The sequence below is a fragment of the Medicago truncatula genome, chromosome 8 (assembly GCF_003473485.1).
Source record: "Medicago truncatula cultivar Jemalong A17 chromosome 8, MtrunA17r5.0-ANR, whole genome shotgun sequence".
Taxonomy (NCBI): domain Eukaryota; kingdom Viridiplantae; phylum Streptophyta; class Magnoliopsida; order Fabales; family Fabaceae; genus Medicago; species Medicago truncatula.
The window spans coordinates 4,553,668-4,575,626 of record NC_053049.1 but is presented as its reverse complement, the minus strand read 5'-3'; the positions used below and the strand labels follow the sequence as shown (position 1 = coordinate 4,575,626).

Sequence of the window (21,959 nt, the reverse complement as noted above, 5' to 3'; positions counted from 1 at the left end):
CAACAAACCATTGGATGATTAATATAATCAGCAACTATCGAGTGACTTTCACAATAATTTATAATTCATGCATATTTTACTAATTAAATAGTGTAATTTACAAGTAAGCCATACATATTCATGCATAATTTACTAATTCAATGGTGTAATTATAATTATTTATTTTCTAGTTGATTTCAGATGTAACTTCTTTTTGACAAAATGTGTTGCTTAATATTAAGTAATCAACCTGTCACACACTCACACGTAGATAATCTCTAATAATAATAAAACTAATAAAAAGTAATTAGGAACGATGCTCATATTCAAGTTATTTTATAATTTTCTAGCACATTTCTAAATGAGAACAAGCAGTGTTGACTTCATCGATCGATCCACATCCTATTTGCAGATATCTCTTACAGAAAATATTACTTTGAAATTTTCAAAAGGAAAAGCAACCATCAGTTACATATAGGCTAACTCTGTAAATGGTGCAAAGTTGAGTAATGTTGATTGGTGTGCAAACATAGAGGAATGAAGGGTTGAAATTGACTCAGGCAACCAAGTCAACTAATAAAAGCTAACATTATCAAAAAGGTATCAGAACCTCTGTTAAGATAAGGGTATAAGAGCTAACATCATCACACGAAAACAAAAATCTTTGTTTGTAGACGTATAAATGGTTTCGAGTAATTAGTGTTAGGAAACATGATATCCACGAAGGAATGAGAGAAAACTAAGAGAATATTTCTATTGATGATAAAAGTGAATATTACAATGATAAGAGATATCCAAAATGAGTCAACCTTGTGACTTATATAGTAACTAAACTAGTACTCTAACTAACTATATCATTATTCTTAATAGCCTCCCTCAAACTCAAGGTAAGAGAACTCTTAGCTTGAATTTGAATTACAAAGCTAACAGCAAACAAAGAAAATTACAAATGCTACACTGTCTTGAAGGAAATGCTTGTGCAATAAACCAATTCCATGCCACTGTCTTCAAAAAGAACACTTGTGCAGAAGATCACAACCCAAAAGAAACAATGTAGCGTTGACATATCCAAAGCAGTTGTAGAACACAACCAAATCACTCCATCTTACCCACCAGAAGCTCAGAAAAACATACAGAGAAATGCTTAACCATTAAGCAGAAGCCATAACTCAAGGCTTAACCACTTAACAGAAGCTAACATCAATAAGGCCAACAAAGGGCAAAATGCTTAACCATCTATGACAGAAGCATCATGCTTAACCATCATAGACAGAAGCTCGCTCGACCATAACTGCTTAACCATCTATGACAGAAGCATCATGCTTAACCATCATAGACAGAAGCTAAAAACAACAAGCCATAAGGCAACAAGCTTAACCACCTAACAAAGGCAGAAGCAATCATCAACAAAGCCAATTAAGGCACAACGCTTAACCACCAAGCAAACCACTTGGCAGAAGCACAAGAAAAAGAGAACAAGGATATCCAAAAATCAATGATGATATCCAAAAGAAAAAGAAGTGCAAGGAAGGGCCAAAATCTACAATGGAAGGAGGTCATATGTTGAATAAACTTCACACCAAAGGTACCATGAAGCAACAAGACCAAGGTTCCAAGAGATATAAAAAGAGATGCCCTCCAATGCCGAGCCGAGACAAAAAGAACCAAATGCAACCCATGTTGTTGCATTCAAACCATAGGCCAAAACCAATGCCTCCAATAATGAAGCTAAAACAAATCCAAAGAATAGTCTTCAATTGTCACGGTAGTAGACAAAATCCCATTCTTCGATACCAAAGCAATAACACAAAGAAGCAGTAGTGATGAAGAGGTTCATAAGAAAATACACGTAGAAACCAGCAATGTCATGCAACTTCAACGATCCAGGACATGAACATCAATATGTGAACACAATGATGCAGAAGCAAAGTCCTCAATCATCACCGTCGTCGAACGGAGCCCAACACCAAATTGCTTCAATGAAAACTTTCCACAAACACCTTGTGAGCACAATAGTAACATACTGCAGTTACAACACAACTTGTTTATGAAAACAAAGTTCTCAATATGACAGAGAATCAATGCGAAAAACGACGACTCCGAGCCGAAATCGACGATTCTTCAAAACCTTCTGGTTGCTTAAGTAACTCAAATTGGAATTGTCGAAAACAAAAGTAATTCGAATTGTGAACAGGATTCGAACAAGAAACATGAAACCCTAACAATTGGGGAAAAATGACATGATCAAGATCGAACATGATCCAAAACCAAAACGCAAGAATCAAACAGAACCAAAGCAAGAATCGCAACAGTAGACTAACAAGAATCTCATATATTGGAGATTCGAATAAAGAAGAAGAGGTACAAATACGATCAGAAAAGGAAATTACAAAATCTAGAAGGAATGAACAACATGAACAATCGATGCAACAAATTCGTGAATTACGTGATGAGAGAAACGGAATTGAACGAAGAAAGAAATCACGAAGATGAAACCGAATTGGAATCAGTGAGAAAGTATGAGAAAGCTAGGAAAATGAAGATTATAGCGAGAAACAAAGTGAAAAAGAGAAAATTGTATTTTCTCAAGAAAATGCAGCGGAAAAATATCCTTCAAGGTGGATACCAGGTTAGCTCTGATACCATATTAGGAAACATGATATCCACGAAGGAATGAGAGAAAACTAAGAGAATATTTCTATTGATGATAAAAGTGAATATTACAATGATAAGAGATATCCAAAATGAGTCAACCCTGTGACTTATATAGTAACTAAACTAGTACTCTAACTAACTATATCATTATTCTTAATAATTAGATCTTCACTTACATATCAAAAGTCTTCAATTCTTATTAAACTCTAGTTTACCATCAACTAACTATAGTTGATTATTCCTAACAATTCTAAAGACAAAATCCCCAATTGTTGACATATAAAAAATAGGCTTAATACATGCTTTGGTCCCTCAACTTATTTTTGAATTTTATTTTGGTCCCTTAACTTTAAACCGTCTCAATTTGGTCCCATAACTTTACCTCCGTTTACCTAAGTGGTCCCTTCTGTTAGTTTTTTTAACAGAAGGGATCACTTAGGTAAGCGGAGGTAAAGTTATGGGACCAAATTGAGACAATTTAAAGTTAAGGGACCAAAATAAAATTCAAAAATAAGTTAAGGAACCAAATCATATATTAAGCCTAAAAAATACTAACAATTATATAACAACACAATGTACTACTCATAGTCCTAATTGCAGGATCAATCAACCAATTTAATACAATTTGAATCATATAACAAATTCAAAATAAAAAATAGATATTCATTACGTGTTGTTTTCTTGGATGGTTTCCTGGAAGGCTACCCGTGGAGTTTTACAAGGAGGTGGAAGGGAAGATGGGAGACGATAGAGAGATAGTGTGATGTGAATTTGAAAGGGTGAGAAAGCCTCTTGGGATAATGGTACAAAATCAAATTTTTCAGGGGTTCAAAATTCAAAAACCAAAGGTGGTTTGTATAATTTTTTAAAGTTCAAGGTGTGTCTGTCAATGGGATTGAGAATCAATGCAAATTACTTTCTGTCTCATCTTTTTATTAATTCTCCTTCATCTTTCTCGGGTACAGATCCTCTCCTGTGAAAAATTCACTGGAGCCTATCCTGTGAAGATCCACACCTTTCATTGTCTTTATTTTTAATAAAACTACTTATTGCAAAAATAATTGTGTGGTGTTGATTTCACTGCACACACTTTACACTTGAGAGAATCTCCTCGCATCTTTCTCAATCATAAAATATATAAAATTAGACTAAAATCATTATGACTTCTTTAAACGTTTAGTCCTAATATGTATCTAAGAATAGTGTCAACAACACTCTATTTTGAACACTCTTTCTAATATTCATTTTTTTATTGGTTTAAATCATTGTGTGACTACACTTTGAAAATTAAACTCACACAAAGTGATAGGACATTGATTTCATCTAATAAAAGAGTGAGTTTTAAAGAGAGTATTAAAAGTGAATGTTGCTAACATTCGTCATGTATCCAATGGCATAACTAGCACAACTCCGTCAAGTATCTTTCCCTGTTCCATCATATTAGTCCTTCTGAGAACATGATAGGACTAAACTCATAGTAAGTGGTTAAAATAGAGAACAAAATAATAGTAAGTTGTTAAAATATATGGACTTAATTGATAGAGAATGGTTAATTTTGGCGACCAATTTAACAATTTAATAGAGTCGTAGACCTTTTAAAATAGTCATAATCCGCAAAGACCTTTTTGAGAATATCTTACAAAGTGAGGGACTAATTTGATGACTTATTCTTGAAAGTTCATATAATTTTGAATGTTTCTCTTCTAAAGTATCATCAATCACCTCTTTTTTAGAAGTTTTGTTTTTATTATTTCTCAGCCAAAAATGAATATGTCGACCGGATGAAATAATTTTTTTTCAAACTTTACTTAATTATCGATCAAACTTCAAATTACTATCTTTTTCTTAAAAATTGGAAGATTAACATACCAATAAAAAAAACTCGATCGCGAACCGGTTTCGCAAGTATTTTACTGGTTTTTTTTTTTTTGTCAAGTAGTCTTGTTGTTAGGAATACACTTTTTTAAGGTGAATAAGTGGGGAGTCAGAGGTTCGATCCCTTAAAACCCCTATATTTATACAATGTCCCTTTTTTAATCATCCACCAAAAATAAATCTCTCCCAACTCGATCAAAATTGCTCTCCCTTTTCTCCCTATTTTCCCCACAAAAACATGTTTGAAACATTTTGTATCGAGGAAACCGCCAAATTAGTCTTTGTTTTTGTGAACCACTCTCAAACTATTCTTATACTATATTAATATCTCAAAATAGTCTTTGCATTTGTCAAACATTTATCCCTTCGTCGGTATCCATTATATGTTATGTTGATGTGACATGTTAACTGCCACGTGGACAATGACATCGGATGCTTATGATTGATCTTTACTAGTCATCGGTCAAATTTTCCCCTCTTCTTCCCCATCTTACTTTTCTACATTCTCTCCATTGTTATCCAATCTTTTTCTCCAAAATTCTTTCTTTTTCTCACTAATCTTAAATTCTTAATTTTATTTTCTTATCCTTATTATTTCCTAAATCCTAAATTTCTCTGAAGAAGAACCCAAAATCCCTAAATCTCCCAAACATAAATGTGTTCCTTTTAAAAAAAAATGATGGAGGGCGGAATTTGATCAAGAATAAAATGAAGTTTTTTTTTACTTTTTAGGCGAATCAATGTTGTCCGAACTCTAAGTTGATGTTCATTCGTACGATTTTGATAGAATTTGAAAACTATAAGAACTAAATTGACTAAGTAGATAAAGTTATGGACTGTTTTGACTTAATGATCAAAACAATTGATTTAACTTTTATGAAGCACGATACGGATACGGACATCGGACACGACACAGACACTGACACGCCGACACAGATAATAATTTGAAAAAATCATAAAATTCAGTGTAATTACAAGTATCAGTGTCTTGTTGATGTCGGACACGACGCATATCCGACACCGGAACACGCCTAATCCAAGGAGTGTCTGTGCTTCATAGGTTAATTAACTGTCACGTTAGCACAATAAATTGTGTTAGATCATGAGTACTAACGAAGGGGTCAATTTAAAAACAGTCGACAAGAAATAAACTATTTTGAGATATGAATATAACCATGAACTTTGAAAACGAGTTACAAATATCGAGATCAATTTAGTGTTTTACTATTTTTTATTCAATGTTTCATAAACTATAACCTCTTACTCCTGTGCTTTTTCTTCATAGTCATCATTCATACAAACAAAAAAACATATAACTTAACACAAATGTTTTCGTTTTCTGTCTCTCGTTTCCCTTCAGCACAATCATTGTCACTCCATCACCCATCAACAACAACAAACGCAACTTTTCACACCAACCCACTACACCAAAACGCTTCATCTTCTACCAACAACAACAAAGCTGAAAACTTTCTCAAACAAAACGCCACTAGCAGAGTAAACCCAATTGAGGGTAATGAAAACGAGGTTGTATTTGGAAGAAAGAAGAAAAAGGGTAAGGAAAAAGTTTACTGGGTTTGTAGCGATTGTGGGTATAGTACTGGACAATGGTGGGGTGTTTGTAGATCGTGTAGTGTTTCTGGTACTATGAAAGAGTTTCATGAAGTGAAAAGTAGTGAAAAGGTTAGTGGGTTTTCAGTTTTGGAAGATGGGTTGGGGTCTTGGCTTCCCGAGAAGAGTGGCGAGTTGCGTCCTTTGAGATTGTCTGAGGTTAATAGGGGAGTTGATCATTTGCATTGGAGAATTCGTTTGTAAGTTTGGTTTTTTGTATTTGTTTATACTATATCTCTTCTCCTGGTTTAGTTTGGTAGTTTATTTACATGATTGCTTATAGAATATTGAATTTTTTGTTGAACATGACTCATATTTGCTGATAAGTAGCCTGCTATGAATCACATACATGAACACCAGACATGACACAGACACGTCGATATTGGTAATAGTTTGAAAAGGGACATAATTGAATGTAATCACATTTGTCGGTGCTACAGCGGTAGCCAGTCACCAAAGTGTCTTCCCTTTGAGCCTTACTCGTTCGTTTGTTAGGTTATGACAAAGAGGGTTGGGAGGTGTGGAGGGGGGAGAAGCCCTTTTCTGGACGGTTCAGGCATAATCTTGTAATCTGTAATGTTGTATGTAATCATAGTTTTATACAACTATGTAACTCAATAATAGAAAGGGCATTGATATTTGAACAACTTTTTCTTGTGACACCCTATTAGACAACCAAATAATACAAAGAAATTTAGGCGGTGGTACAAAAATCAAAACATTGGAGAGAGAAAGTAGAAGGACAATGTGAGTGAGAGAGATAAAGTTGTTGCAAAAGTTGTCAAAAAATGGTTGTTCAAATATCGTTTCTCTAATAGAAAACTATAGCAGCCAGTGTGCTTTCAGAGATGTAGGAACAATTGATGGAATTACGTGATCAATCTTGTTTTGTCAGAGTCTTCTTTAGAGTCAGATTTTCGGTTTTGACATTTTTTATTTGGATTTGCTGTAATACAAAGTTAGAATGTTTAATATTTACTATTCATCTAGTGTTAAATTGTATTTAGATAATATGGTACACATAATCAAGTGATTGAGCTCAAGTGGTTAATGAGCTCCAGTAATAGACGAATTGTTCGGGCAAACCTAAGTTTAAATCTTGACTGGCAAATCCTTGGGCAGATTTTACTTACCTTCCATCGAATTCCGGATTACCAGGGTCCCCTTCCCTTGAGAACCCCAGAGGGTTAAGACAAACAAAAGATACTATGGTAGATGTTTTAAAAATGATTTTACGAGTTGGGTTTACCGCGATTCCACTAGTCTACGTAGATTCTCAAGTTTCACAACCTTGGTTACATCTTTGAAACAAATATCTACTTTTATCTATTTCAGAACATGTGTAATCATTCTAATGTTCCATTCTTTATTTCTTGAGTTCATCCCATTCTTAGTTGATTTTTTCATCATGTGTATATGTATTGGTTTTTCATGCTGAGCCTACTGACAAAATTAGAATTTTTCCGGTGAACATATCTTCTTCATTAGCATGTTAAATAGAATATTACCATCTGGATTAATATTTGAAGGATGTATTATTCTCTGTATTGGTGTTTTATAGCATCTTCCGAACTTCTAGTCTAAGTAGATACGTGCCTTTATTTTTATACTGTGTATATGGCTTTGATTTCAGGTCTGGTCCTTTTGGAAATGAAGTTTCTAGAGTGCTTGGTGGTGGTCTTGTACCAGGTTTAATCCATTTTCTTATCTATATTAATATGCCAGAAACCAAATTCATTGAGGTTGGTTTTTTTGCTTTTTGTTTCTCTGTGTATGATTGATTTTGCAACCCAAAATGATCAGATTCATGATGCAGTGTAGGGGCCTAAGTCTAACAACAGTCTCTTGATTATAAACAATAGAAGAACCACATACCACTCTTATCTATTTCCATCAAATGTGGTTCTTCTATTGTTTATACAAATTTTTTTGCTCGAACGTGTTTGATTTGTATATTATTTCTGGTGCTTTTAGTGATGGGTACATTATTTCTTGTGCTTTTTTTCCCATGATCCTAATATTTTAAAGATTTAATTCATATACACTGTCAGTATAAAAATTTATACATTGTCGATCAATCGTAATTGTCATATCCTGAAAGACATTGACTTCAATCATGACTACTTTTTAAGTCCCACACATGATTTGGTTGTGATTTGTTGACCATGTAAAACTTTTTACACTGACGATATATCAAAATTTAAACTCGTTTTAATGCTCATATAAATAAATGCTTCCATGTACACATTATCACGTCTTTCTTAATTGCAGTTCACTAATACACGCACTACAAAGCGTATTGAGTGTTAATGGTAACTTTATTTATAATTTTGGGTTTGAAGGTTCATTGACTTTAGTTGGCGGGGATCCTGGTGTTGGGAAGAGTACTCTGTTGTTGCAGGTATGAATTATTTACTTATTTTGTATGGTAAAACTGTGTATAAAAGTTAGATGATTAACTTTCTCTTGTGGACATGGTCATCCCTATTAATACTTGCTTTATTTGTAAACATTTGCGTTGGAAGGTTGCTGCCATGCTTGCCGAAGGCGACGAAGATGTTGGAGCATCTCCAGTTGTGTATGTCTCTGGTGAAGAGGTTTGCTTTTATTGAGTCTTCTAATGTTATTAATACTAGTAAGATACCCGTGCATCCGCACGGGTACCCGTTGGGGTGGATGATTTATTTTAATTTTGTATTTTTTATATAATATTTATCAAGGAATATCAGTATGAATGACAATTTGTCTCATGTGTAATAGTTAATTTAAAATATGTATCAACAATAATTATGTGGGCCTGTTATTTTATGTGCATTTATGTCAATTTGTTTTATCTCTTTCATGTGACAGAGTGTTGAGCAAATTGGTAACAGAGCAGACCGCCTAACAATCGGATCAGATATTTATTTATATTCAAGTAATGATATCGAGGTTCTGGCATTTTCCTACATTATTACTTCTTCACATGAATTTTATTGATTTATATTTATTATTACTATCAAGAAGTTCGTTTGAGTTAAATTCTTAACTAGATTGAGTAGAAAATCTTACTGAAGTCTAAATTTTTCTTTTATGGTGTCAGGACATATTGAAGAAAGTTCAGTATATCTCCCCTCGGGCACTAGTTGTTGATTCTGTACAAACTGTTTATTTGAAAGGAATAATGGGGAGTCCTGGAGGGATTATGCAGGTGGGAGAGGAAATCTTTCATGTTTAATTTCCATATTGATTCGCATTATCCTAATAGTGATCATAGCCAGATGAATTTTTTAATCTAAGTTAAAACTTTTAACTTAAAAGCATTCACAATGTAGCAGTCTTCTGTTGCTTTAAATTATTTAATTTGTTAATTTAGTTTACTATCTCATGTCACAAGTCATTGGTCATAGTTGAAGTCATGAATAAGATAGTTTAGTTGCTTCCTCTACCAAATCTGTCAAAAATTCTTATGCTATACCTTTTTTATGGTGAAAATAATTGTTGGTTCCATGGTTTATGACATGTAATCAGTGTGAAACAGGTGAAGGAATGTACTTCGGCTTTACTTCGATTTGCAAAGACAACAAACATCCCGGTTCTATTGGTGAGCATATTTATGTTTGTCAATTGTGTGGATATACCTATTTATATTGTTTAAATTTACTGTTATTAAAAATGTTGGAACACTTTTCTATTGTCTGTACGAAGTTAGATAATACAGCAAAGCTGGCATGTATTAATTAATAAATAATTACTTTTATGCATTTAATTTATGGATTATCTATGTGTATTTCTTTAAAATGGCCTTCACATTCTTGACTGCAATTTATTTTTTCTTTATCACAGATTGGACATGTGACAAAATCTGGAGACATAGCAGGACCTCGTGTCTTGGAGCATATCGTTGATGTTGTTTTGTATATGGAAGTTCGTACCTTCTTACATCTTTCTTTCTAGTTGGTAAAGCTGACTTGTGCTTTTCGTTACATTTTCTACTGTCTGCAACTTAGCATGTTGTTTTGGGTTCATTTACCCCTTTATATATAATATAAGTGCTCTTAGACCAGTTACATTTCTAAATAAATATTGATTCTATATCTTGAATGCATTATAGCATTAGCATTTCACAGCATATAATTTTTGAAAGAGAATTGATGATCTCATTCTGACATTTGCAAATTCTACCTGCTTTCCTGGTAGCTTAATAGTACTACTAGCATTACCCACAATTCATTTTCATAATAAACATTGGTTTTTGATTGTGCTTTTGCAGCTTAGTGTTATCATACACGAGTATTGATAACCGTGTTTGCAGAATAACAAAAAGTCACAATATTGTACGTAAAGAAGATGGGATGAAGTGGAACAATAATGACATTAGATTAAAAAATGGTTCTTTCTTCTCATTGATCAAAACACGCATTAAAGAGATAGTTGACTATAATTTCATTTTTTACATTAAAATACTTAGATTGATTGCAGCACATTGTTCTTCCCATTCCATTTTCAAAATTAGTTTTACAATGTCTTTTAAATTAAAATCTGGAAGTTTTGTTTGTAACACGTTGCATATTTATTTTTCACTTATAATTGACTTTTTGAGTTCACTACATTTTCTCTGTGCTAACTGCTAACATTAATGCTCAGGGCGAGAAGTACACTTCCCATCGTATGCTTCGAGCTGTGAAAAATCGATTTGGATCCACTGATGAGGTATGCCACAATAACTATACCGTGGATCTACTATTGTGATCTAGGGAAATTTAATGTTCGATTTGCGTTTTCTTTGATTTATGTGGTCAGCTTGGAGTTTTTGAGATGTCACATTCAGGACTTCAGGCTGTTTCGAATGCCAGTGAAATGTTTCTTAGTGAGCAAGACCTAGATTCAGATGTTTTAGCTGGACTCGCTGTAGCTGTAATAATGGATGGATCCCGAACATTTCTTATTGAAATTCAGGTAACTTTTCTTCTCTACTTTTGTTTTATTTCAGTATTTGAAAATGTCAAGCCTAGTATGGGTTTCCTACTATACTGGAATGTTCTTTTACGAGAGACATCACTACTATCACCCTTGTTATCGATACTATATTGATCATGATAGTTTGCAAGTTGCAAGGCATTCTAAGAAAATAATGATTTCTTAGAGCGCACTGGGCTTAGTGATTGCCAATAATACACTATTTAGTGTCTGTACTTTAGATCAACCAGTAAGCATCACGATTCGCCGAACTACACTGTTTTTTTGATGAAAAAATATAAATTAAAAGAAAACATTTAAGAGATGATTTTTTAGCACACTAATGCAATATTATCAGCAGCTGTCTGACTTTTTCTACTATGTCATCCTTCAGAAGAATTATTTAGGCTAATTTTGAACTGTACCTCGTAGGCGCTTTGTCTCTCTGGTTCAACAGGATCAAGGCAATTTAATGGTATCCAAGCAAATAGAGCGGATATGATCATATCTGTGAGTTATTGTCAAATATTTCATTAACATTCTTATCCCTGCTTTCATACCATATTTCATATCAGCTAAAATTATTATGTGAAGTTGTTCATTGATCATCTTTCTGTCCCTTGAACTATAGGTTCTTATCAAGCAAGCAGGACTTCGTCTCCAAGAACATGTAAGATGTTTTATAAATTTGATTTATCCTTTTTGGTTTGTTATTTTTGTCTTTCTACTCAGAGTTTGTGAATGAATTTCGTGTTTCATTTTACCGTTATACGTAGATTCTATCAATATTGAAATATTTAGAGAATTAAATACCCCGAATAGATAGATAAAGTTGGAAATATAACTAAGGAAAATTAATGTCAAATAACAACAATATCAACAAGTTTGCACATCTTTTATTGAGAAAAATTATTTGGACAATCATTTAGTTGTCCAACAACGTATTTATATATTGTGTAGATATGATTTTGTTTTTTATTAGTTTTTTCTCTTTCCTCAAGTCAAATCAATAGTTATAAATGGTGTATTTTTATATGGTTGTCAAATACGTTGTCAAGTTTTGGTTGTTCAAATAACATTTCTCTCTTTTCTCTTATTCCGTTCAACTATCTCAAATAGCACAAAAGAATAACATGAAAATTCAATGATCCAAGTGCCTATTTCACCCTATTCTGTGGGGAGAAGGCATGATTTGTGTGCCCTCCCCCCATCTATCCTTTTGAGAATTTAGAAATGCAGTAATGTGGATAATTTCAGTGAATTCTAATGGCAACGAACTAACAATATTCACATCTGGCTCCTCTCATTGATAAATGCCTTTTGAAAATTACCGGAAAAACTTCATGTGAACTAACTAACTTCTCACTTTAAAAAACTTTTTTATCTTATCAAATTATTGTTAAAATAGTTATGAAGTCCATCAAATGTTTGGTGCTTATAATTAAACCAGCAAGTATTTTTTTCATGTTGATATTTGTACTGATTATATTCTACTTTCTTGTGCCTTTGTTGAACAGGCTGTGTTTTTAAATGTTGTTAGTGGATTGACAGTGACCGAGACTGCAGGAGATCTTGCAATAGCAGCTGCCATTTGCAGCAGGTTTGTGTTAAAATTTCTTTTCAAATAATGTAAAATATTGATGACCTGATTCGATGAATGTCTTCTGAGGATTGGGAAGGGGATTGGAAGTAGGCTGGGTCTCATTAAGCTTTCACGAAATAGGCTTAGCCTGTTATAAAAACTCAAGACCTAAGTTTGGTACGTTAATTGTTGAATACTATTTTAGGCTTGATCTGATGATCTTTTTGAAATCTGTCTGTTAGTCGGTTGAAAGGCCCTTCATCTGACCTATATATATCAAAGTAAGCTAAATGACTGATAGGTCAATGAGGACAAAATTTATGCATGATAAGTGTGAGTATACTAGCTTTATTACTGCTGAGCTGTCCTTTGCCGGCATAAGAGTTAGTTAGAACTTAGAAGGGGTGTAACATCTGCAGCACGAGTAGTGTGTCTTGCAATACACACAAGTTAGTTAGAGAAACTGCCACACCAGCTTAAACTGATTTGTAACTGCCTCAAGTTGGTTATCATTGGGTGTAGGATAAACACCACTGTTGGTGCAAAATTGGCATGTATATAAACAAGCGTACCTTGATCTCTTTGATTAAGATTTTCACAATGTCAAATACAAGAAAATAATTCCTATTGTTTTCTCTGAATTTTTACCCTAATTATAACAACTTTAAAGTTGGTTACTGCATGAATTTATAGACTCAAATTTTTTTAAAGGTGGATATGCTTAAATTTATTACTAACCCTGTTGTCTTTTCCCTTTTTCCAGTTGTTTGGAGCTCCCGATTCCAAATGACATTGCATTCATTGGTGAAATTGGTCTTGGTGGCGAGCTTCGAATGGTAAGCATGTTCTTCTTAATTTTAATGTTTCAATTGTGATATTCATTATTTAAGGCCAATTTAGAGTATCCAGTAGTATAACTATGTACCAACTCCAAATACAATATTGAAGTGCTTAATGTACCCAGATATGAAAGCTTTATATTTCAGATAACTCATTTTCTTGTTAGATTTCATGCCTGGTGTCCTTTATGTCATGATCATATCATATTTCTATTTATGTGATGATACAGGTTACTAGAATGGAAAAAAGGGTACACACAGTAGCAAAATTGGGTTACAGAATGTGTATAATACCAAAGGCAGCTGAAAAAGTTTTGGGAACTGAAGGTCTAGAAAATATCAAAGTTGTTGGTTGCAGGAATCTGAAGGACGTTATCAACACTATATTTCCTAATGTGATGAGAAGAAGCAAGTAAATTGTCACACTAGGGTGTTTGTGTTGTGGAGATACCTATATAAATTTGTAAATGTGTTATGTAAAATATGATTCATTATAATTAATATGCACGTAGTGTTTCTTCTTTTTGGTGTGAAGTAACTTGTGTATAGGTTACATATCGTTAGATACATACTGGTATGATTTTCCTTTTTCTTGACATAACTTGTATGGTTTTATTGAAGATATATTATCCAATTTCTCTTTTTCCAGAATCTCTCTTATAATCTGCATATCTACGATGCTGTAAAGGATCCATGTAAATGGAAGAATCGTGAGAAATTAAATAAATTTAGTTGGTTCATTTATTAAATTTTGAAATGGTGAAACCAACATGGTCTTGGAAATTGGTAACATGACTAAAAACATTGAGTTCGACTCCAGGAGTTGTCTATTTGAGAGGTAGACTAATCTCATGTGAAACATATTAAATGTATTGATGTCGATTTAAAGATTAGTCTTATAGTTAATTTAAAGGGTCTAAGCCGTGTGATATTTTAAGATGTTTAATTGAAGTCAAAGACTATGACACACGCATTATATTTTTTAAATAAACATTTGTCATATTTATGTTAGAGATTTTGCACTCAAATCAAATTGTTGGTCCAGACTCAAACTCATGTTGTGTTATCCACAACAATAAGGATGTGTTGCATGATAACAATCAGTTTATGATCTTTTATATCCTTCACAAAGGCAACTATTGTGAAGACTTCATGGTTAAGCTCGTTGCTTCTTCCGATCGAGATCTTTTGGTGCACAGTTCTCCACCATCGGTGCTTGGAGGAACTCTTGCAATCGACACTGTTGAAACCTTCTTATTGATTTGAGACTGTAGTTTGATGTATGTTGATTTTTTTTCTTTGTTCTTTCACCTTGTAACATTCTGTTGATTTTTTTTCCTTGTTCTTTCGCCTTGTAACAAAAAGAAAATCAAGTGGTTGGTTAAAAGGTAAATGATTTTCAATTATAGACAAATTATTCGAGAAAATTTGATTTAAAAATGATTAACTAATTATTTATCAAACTTTACTTTACTTACGATTGAGTCCGCATTATCAAGATCTCTTACCCTAACAATCGGATGAAGACAAATAAAAAGAAAATGTTACACTCATCTCATCTTTCTTTTTTTTCATCCAAAAAAATCTAGTTTAATAAATGAATATTTTGATTATTTTCAGCCAACTTAAATGTGGGCCTTGTTCGGGTTAAACCGGCCCAAGTTTCTGGTTTGTTTTTTCAATAAAATAAAAAAGAAATAAATTGACCATTTCTAAAAGAAAAGTGCTTCTCTCTTTCTTATGTTAACCCTGCTTCATAGAATCACCATAGGTTTCTCGGCAGACAGTACACACACAAATCTTTGATTCTGATTTAGGGTTTCATTTTCTTCTTCTTCTTCTTCTCCATTCGTCATGTATAGAGCTACAGCTTCTTCACTCAAACGCCATCTCAAGGTCCTTTTTCAAATCCCAACCATTTTTATTCATTTGATTCTTATGTGAAAAAATTGTACTTTTATTGGTTTTGTTGGGGATTAGTTTGATGGGTAGGTTTGGACTTAGTATATTGTATTGGACCTGTTATTATTATTATTAATCATGTTTAGAACCGTAAATTTTATTCTTTTTATTTTTTGGAACTGACCCAGATGACAAAATATGATTTTGCCAGGAAAATTTTGTTTTTTTAGTGATTTGCTGGGAAATAGTTTGGTGGGTGGTTTAGGACTTTGAAATTTTATTGATTTTTTTTTTTGTTAATGTTATGGATTGTTTTTCTATTTATTCCTTTTAAGCTTTTTTGTTATATTCATGTTGTGGTGAATGTTGCTACTTCAGATTAAAGGTGTGTTTTGGTGTCCGTCACGACATAGATGCATGTGGTTGCATTCAAATATTTCACTTAATGTATGTATAGTTTTACTTATAGAGGGGGCTAAAATTGATTCTGTAGGTGTAGAATTAATTCTGGCATTTTGGTTGCTTTCGGATAGAATTGATTTTGCATCCGGAATTTATTCTACTTGAAGCTAGGATTTGTAGCTTTTGTTTCTAGAATTGATTTTTACACACAAATGTATAGTTCAACTCGCTTTTCCGTGAATGTATCCAAACACAAATCTACATTTAACTCAGTTTTAGTCAGAATCAATTTTACATAATCAATTCACTCAAAATCATTATCAGTGTCATATCCGGTGTATGTGTCAATGCTTCATGGGATGCTTTTATGATGTTGTGCAATGTTTGATTCATGGTGTGGTGAATGCTACTGCTTGATATGTTGTACCTGTACTTCAGATTGAAAAAAAGCATGTCATGTGTTTGGTGTCTGTCACATCTCCGTGTCCAACACTAACTAATGTGGTTACGTTCAAATATTTTTACTTCCGTGTTTGTGTCAATGTTTCATGGGATGTTTGTATCATGTTGTGTAATGAATGAATGTGTGTTATTTAGGGTGGTGTTCTTGGCAACTTGGGAGCAACTAGATTTGCAACTTCGAGTGCTATTGCTGCAAAGGTTTCCTCTGGTGGTTTGTTTAGCTGGCTTACCGGGGAGCGCTCTAGTTCACTTCCCCCTCTTGATACACCAATTAGTTCTTTTGTTCTTCCTGATACCCTACCAGATTATATTGAACCAAGCAAGACTAAGATCACAACTCTTTCCAATGGACTCAAAATAGCATCAGAGACTTCGTCGGTATGTGTGTGTTTCTAGCATTCTTTGTGTTGATATATGTTCAGTGGAAAATGCTACTGTTAAGATTGAATGAGTTTTGACTTGTTTGGGTAGCATATTATTGATTTGTCTTTTATTCTGGTTTTTTATTAGAACCCTGCAGCCTCAATTGGGTTATATCTCGATTGTGGTTCTATCTATGAGACGCCATTGACAAGCGGGGCTTCACACTTGCTAGAGAGAATGGCTTTCAAGAGCACGGTTAACCGTAGTCACTTTCGTATTGTAAGGGAAATAGAAGCAATTGGTGGTAATATAGGAGCCTCGGCCTCTCGAGAACAAATGGGTTACACATTTGATGCTTTAAAGACCTATGTTCCACAAATGATTGAATTACTGGTTGACTGTGTAAGGAACCCGGCCTTCTTGGACTGGGAGGTCAATGAAGAGGTATTTATAATATGTTATTCTCTTTTCTCGTGGTCTGGCATTTAACATTTATGTTCTAAAGCTCATGCATCATTTTCTGCAGCAAATAATAATATAGGCTCCATCAACTTATATAAGGCTTTGTTGCCAGTAAAAACATTAGGAAATGAAACACTAGAAGTTTTTTTTATATAGGATGTTCCTTTCTTATGTATAAGTAAATAAGTAAATGAATGGGAGACAAAGCTATTCCTTATTTTCTTTAGTTACATCTTGTTAAGTTCTAAGTTCCAGCGGCACCAACTCATGCTAAGTTACATCTTGGTGACTTTAAGCTTTGAGCATTATGTCTATTTAAAGTTTCCGTTTCGTGTACTGAGAAGCTGGTACAAACCTAGGCACCACAATAACAGAAAAGCTAGCCATTCTGGTGTAAGAGCTCAAGGCCATATAAACCAAATATCAAATCATGTACTGCCAATCTTTGGCCTCAACTCCCCTATTAATCAATTACTAACCTACCAACTAGGCCCTAGCTCAGCAACCCTGATACTCACTCCGTTGGAAAACATTGATAACAATTGATATGATGAACCTTAGGGAAACTGCTAACTGAACTGCAAAGACTACCTGTTGTGGTTCTATAGCCCAAGTTCATGCGAAGTTTAAACCTCGTGATAGCATCCTATATTTTCCAGCGTGAAGTTCAAGTCCCATACGTTGCTATTGAGCTTGTGATAAAAGCATACTATCCCATTTGAAAGGATAGTATTTTTTGTTGATAGTTGTTATGACATTCCTTCTGAACCTGTTGAACCATCTGTATTTGCAGCTTCGAAAGGTGAAAGCAGAGCTAGGAGAACTGAAAAACAATCCACTGGGTTTGCTTTTGGAAGCAATTCACTCTACTGGATATTCTGGTGCATTGGCTTATCCTCTTTTGGCTCCTGAAGAAGCACTGAACAGACTAGATGGCCCCAGTTTAGAGGAATTTGTTGCTGTAAGATCTGTTATCCTTTCTGATACTGCATGAATATTACTGGTATCATTTAATCAAACTTACATTTCTTCTTTGTGCTTTTTCCTCACAATCTATTTGAGAATCTAATTTTTCTAGGTGTGAAAAATCAGGAAAATTACACAGCTCCTAGAATGGTACTTGCTGCATCTGGTGTAGATCATGAAGAGTTTCTATCTGTTGCTGAGCCTCTTCTCGCTGACCTACCAAGTGTTCCCCGTTCCGAAGAACCAAAATCTACCTATGTTGGAGGTGATTTCCGTCGCCACGGTGAAGAAGGGGTATGTTTCAATTTTTACATAACACCATTTATATTATCTTGTATCTCATTCTTTTTTAATTTATTCCGTTACAAAAAAATGCTGTTATTTACCTGCTAAAATATATTGCAAGGCAGGCTACACATGTTGCTATTGCTTTTGAAGTTCCTGGTGGCTGGCAAAAGGAGAAAGATGCTATAGTTTTGACTGTTCTACAGGTATTCATCTTGTGTCTGATTTTCTGATTTCAAGTAGTAATTGAATGCAAGTAATAATTGAGTCATGTAGATGCTTATGGGTGGAGGTGGTTCATTCTCAGCTGGGGGCCCCGGTAAAGGGATGCACTCAAGGCTATGTAAGTTTTGCCTATGTCTTCTTTGTACAGTTTAGTTTGGTCCATGATCTTTGACATTGTGTTTTATATTTGTATTTCCTTTTTTCTTCTCATTCCTGGGTTTATTTGCAATGACTTTTACCATAATAGAGCTAGTTCCTAGTTATTGAATTTGTTGGTAATTTTTGCCCTTATGGGTTGGGTCTTGCTCCCAATGTTTTTGTACTCTTGCTTTTTTTCAGACACACACACACATATATATGTGTGTGTGTTGGCAAATGATTGTTGTTAATAGTAGTGCCAATTGAGTTGGGATCGCTTCATCTATTTATGATGCTTTATTTGCTCTAATAAAAAACAATCTTCAATATATCTTCTCTAATACTTTGACTTGTTTTGAATGAACAATTGAATCCAGTTCTTCGCGTGTTGAATGAATATCAGCAGATTCAATCCTTTTCTGCATTCAACAGTATCTTCAACAATACAGGACTATTCGGCATTTATGCAAGCACTGTAAGGAAATTTCTTTGCAGTTTCTGGGCTTTCTCAGTTACATGGATAATACGGTTGACACATTTACTAATTTGTGGATATAGAGCTCTGATTTTGCACCAAAAGCTGTGGAATTAGCAGCCAAAGAACTTATTGCAATTGCAACGCCTGAAAAAGGTTTTGTTTTGCTCCCTTCTTGTGTTTCTGTAGTATATTAATTTTTTATTTCAGCCAGATTAAATTAAACTAACACTTTCAATTACAGTTCCAGAGGTACAGCTTGACCGTGCCAAGAAATCCACAAAAACTGCAGTTCTTATGAATTTGGAATCTAGAGTAAGCTCTCACCTTTAACTCATAAAATATTACCGTGTAGTCTTATTTAACTTGTTTCATTATGGCCCTTGTATAAACTACTAATAATCACATTTTTCAGATGATTGCCTCAGAAGATATAGGAAGGCAGATTTTGACTTACGGAGAAAGGTAAAACCATCTGTTCACAGCTTAAAAGTGATTGATTAGTTGTTTCAAAAATTATTCCTTTGAAGTCTTGAATGGAAATGTGATTATTTGTTAATGGAAGAATTGGTGATCCATTTTCAGGAAGCCTGTGGAAGAGTTCCTGAAGGCTGTAGATGAAATCACTTTGGATGATATCACTAAAATATCTCAAAGGATTATTTCCTCACCTTTGACTATGGCATCATATGGAGATGGTAATTGATTATTGTTTTACCCTTTCATAAGGATTTCATTACTTTTACTAATACCTAATCTTAACCGATGGTTAACGTGAGATCGTTTTTCTTGTGACAGTTATAAATGTGCCGAGTTATGAAAATGTGAGCAGCATGTTCCATGCTAAATGAACAATATGACAGTGTTTTCTGGATCAGATACATGCATACTTCAAATTTTCAAGAGAAATGCTGAAAATAAATCCAGAGAAATTTTTGTGCGGATAAGAGGAAACCATTATTGAGGTTCCATGGTTGACTTATGCATATGCCAATTTTTGTTTGTTTTTGAGTGAATTTTCTCTCATTTCTTTGCTTAACAGAGCGCATAAGCGATTAACTAATCTGTTTTTGACGATCTCTCTTTTACTAATCTGTAGCCCGTGTAATACTCGGGATTCAATTTTTGAAGATTTCTGATGTCGTCGAATGATTGTGTGCGAGTGTTAAAGTACATAATGCTATTCAACAATTGCACTTGTTTGAAGAATTTTGTTTGGTTCATTTAAATGTTTGAATTAATCAATAATCAAATAATCATCAATAATTGATTTAGAAATGTTAGCTATTTCCTATATTCAAGAAATTTACCTTTCTTCCAATTATGTCTATTAAACTCCAAATTCATCACTTGACAGCAAAATGAATGACTTTTTTTCCTTATTCCTTATGTTTAAGATCAGTGAGTGTAGCTGAAACAATTAATTTAAGAGAAATGATATTTGAACATCCATTTTATGACAACTTTTGTGACAACTTTTTCTCTCATACTTACATTACTTTTTACTTTATCTCTCTATTGCTTTGGTTTTTGTGCAAATACCAACTTTTTCTACTTTTTCTTTGTAAATTATGGTTGTCCTAAAAGTTGTCAATTAAATGGTTGTTCAAATAACACTCATCTTAATTTAAGTAGTGAACTATCGAACCAAATTTTGTTCAGTCTTATGGTACTTTTTTCTAATAATATTTTGGTATGTTGAATACTTGAATCAGCGTTGATTTATATCTATTTTTAATGGGGTAGTTTAGTAGGTTTGATCCATGGGTGAATTATAGATAATATAATGTTTATATTATTAACATGTAATTTTCTGTCAGCAGAAAAAGTTAGGGAATATTTGACAATGTTGGCCATGCACGCTCTTTTTATTTTATTTTTCCTATAAATTGAGTGATAAATACCATATGAAATCCATACACACGACACAACCTTAAAAGATATGTCCGAGTCAAATCAAAGTTCTGTTTCATTTTAATGTCAATTAGTGTTTTTTAGATGAAGCATGTACACTCAGTTTGAAACTAGAATGAAAGATCAATATTAAACATAGTCAGATAAAGTATTGAATGTGTTTTATGAGGGTGGACCATTTGTGTGAGGCTATGAATGATACAACAAGGTAGATTTCTTTTTTGTTAACAGAGTAACAAATATCATCTGATAATTCACACGTAAAGGAGAAATCTAAAGTTCGAATCTCAGTAATCACACAAAATATTTAGTACAATAACATTGACATTAATTGACCTAAATCTTACAGACGAAACTTGAATATTTTTAAATGGTAGAAATTCGTCTCTTAAGACAATGACTACGATGAGCACGTTTCTTTCGTCATTGCAATGATGAAAAATACTACTTCTCATTTTTAATATTTATCTTTTTTATATTAATTTTTATTTTAAAATATCAATAAAACATTAAATATGTTGTCCACTGATAGAATTTCTTTTATTGTATTTCAATTTTCAACCTAGATTTATTTTATCATCAAATAAACACAATTAATCATCATAAAAATTGCGCACAACTCAAATGAAACACTTATAATAAGCGAAAGAAGCACATAACAAAGGAAACAATAGATTCTTATTTGGCTTGAAGGAAGCATTAGTTAGAGTAGGAGAAAAAATCGACAGAGCTACAATATATAGCAAATAATATCAACCATTTGTAAGTAAGGAAAGTTGAGTAATTCAATTGGTTTAAACTAAAAGATACAGAGCTGAAAGTCTTGTATTTAAAGTTGGACTATGAGTAAAATATTAATTTAACAACTAACATCTATTATTGAAAA

General features: G+C 33.4%; 2 protein-coding genes across 2 annotated transcripts; both read left to right on the top strand.

Moving 5' to 3' along the window:
- The first annotated feature begins 5,720 nt into the window (after positions 1–5,720).
- On the top strand, positions 5,721–14,013 carry LOC11424963 (DNA repair protein RadA). Its single transcript, XM_024771779.2, has 15 exons — positions 5,721–6,320; positions 7,754–7,809; positions 8,463–8,521; positions 8,646–8,717; positions 8,971–9,051; positions 9,203–9,310; positions 9,641–9,703; positions 9,946–10,026; positions 10,747–10,812; positions 10,903–11,058; positions 11,491–11,568; positions 11,690–11,728; positions 12,576–12,658; positions 13,404–13,476; positions 13,710–14,013. Exons 1-15 carry the CDS (start codon positions 5,836–5,838, stop codon positions 13,893–13,895), a joined length of 1,686 nt encoding a protein of 561 aa, XP_024627547.1. The 5' UTR covers positions 5,721–5,835; the 3' UTR covers positions 13,896–14,013.
- Positions 14,014–15,191: 1,178 nt separating this feature from the next.
- LOC11431125 (mitochondrial-processing peptidase subunit alpha) lies at positions 15,192–20,382 on the top strand. Its single transcript, XM_003627011.4, has 13 exons — positions 15,192–15,375; positions 16,381–16,623; positions 16,756–17,052; positions 17,864–18,031; positions 18,163–18,330; positions 18,447–18,527; positions 18,598–18,664; positions 19,062–19,159; positions 19,243–19,315; positions 19,404–19,474; positions 19,575–19,624; positions 19,745–19,857; positions 19,958–20,382. The coding sequence occupies exons 1-13, from the start codon at positions 15,334–15,336 to the stop codon at positions 20,008–20,010; spliced, it is 1,524 nt and encodes a 507-aa protein (XP_003627059.1). The 5' UTR covers positions 15,192–15,333; the 3' UTR covers positions 20,011–20,382.
- The last annotated feature ends 1,577 nt before the right edge of the window (positions 20,383–21,959 follow it).

What these genes read in the sequence shown, in the direction of transcription:
- LOC11431125 (XM_003627011.4), top strand. Translation starts at nt 15,334, where the DNA reads ATGTATAGAGCTACAGCTTCTTCACTCAAACGCCATCTCAAG. An exon ending in ACTGGGAGGTCAATGAAGAG is followed by an intron (nt 17,053 to 17,863) that starts GTATTTATAATA and finishes CTGTATTTGCAG; the next exon opens with CTTCGAAAGGTGAAAGCAGA. An exon ending in GTTTAGAGGAATTTGTTGCT is followed by an intron (nt 18,032 to 18,162) that starts GTAAGATCTGTT and finishes GTGAAAAATCAG; the next exon opens with GAAAATTACACAGCTCCTAG.
- LOC11424963 (XM_024771779.2), top strand. Translation starts at nt 5,836, where the DNA reads ATGTTTTCGTTTTCTGTCTCTCGTTTCCCTTCAGCACAATCATTGTCA. An exon ending in CAAACATCCCGGTTCTATTG is followed by an intron (nt 9,704 to 9,945) that starts GTGAGCATATTT and finishes TCTTTATCACAG; the next exon opens with ATTGGACATGTGACAAAATC. An exon ending in GACTTCGTCTCCAAGAACAT is followed by an intron (nt 11,729 to 12,575) that starts GTAAGATGTTTT and finishes TTTGTTGAACAG; the next exon opens with GCTGTGTTTTTAAATGTTGT.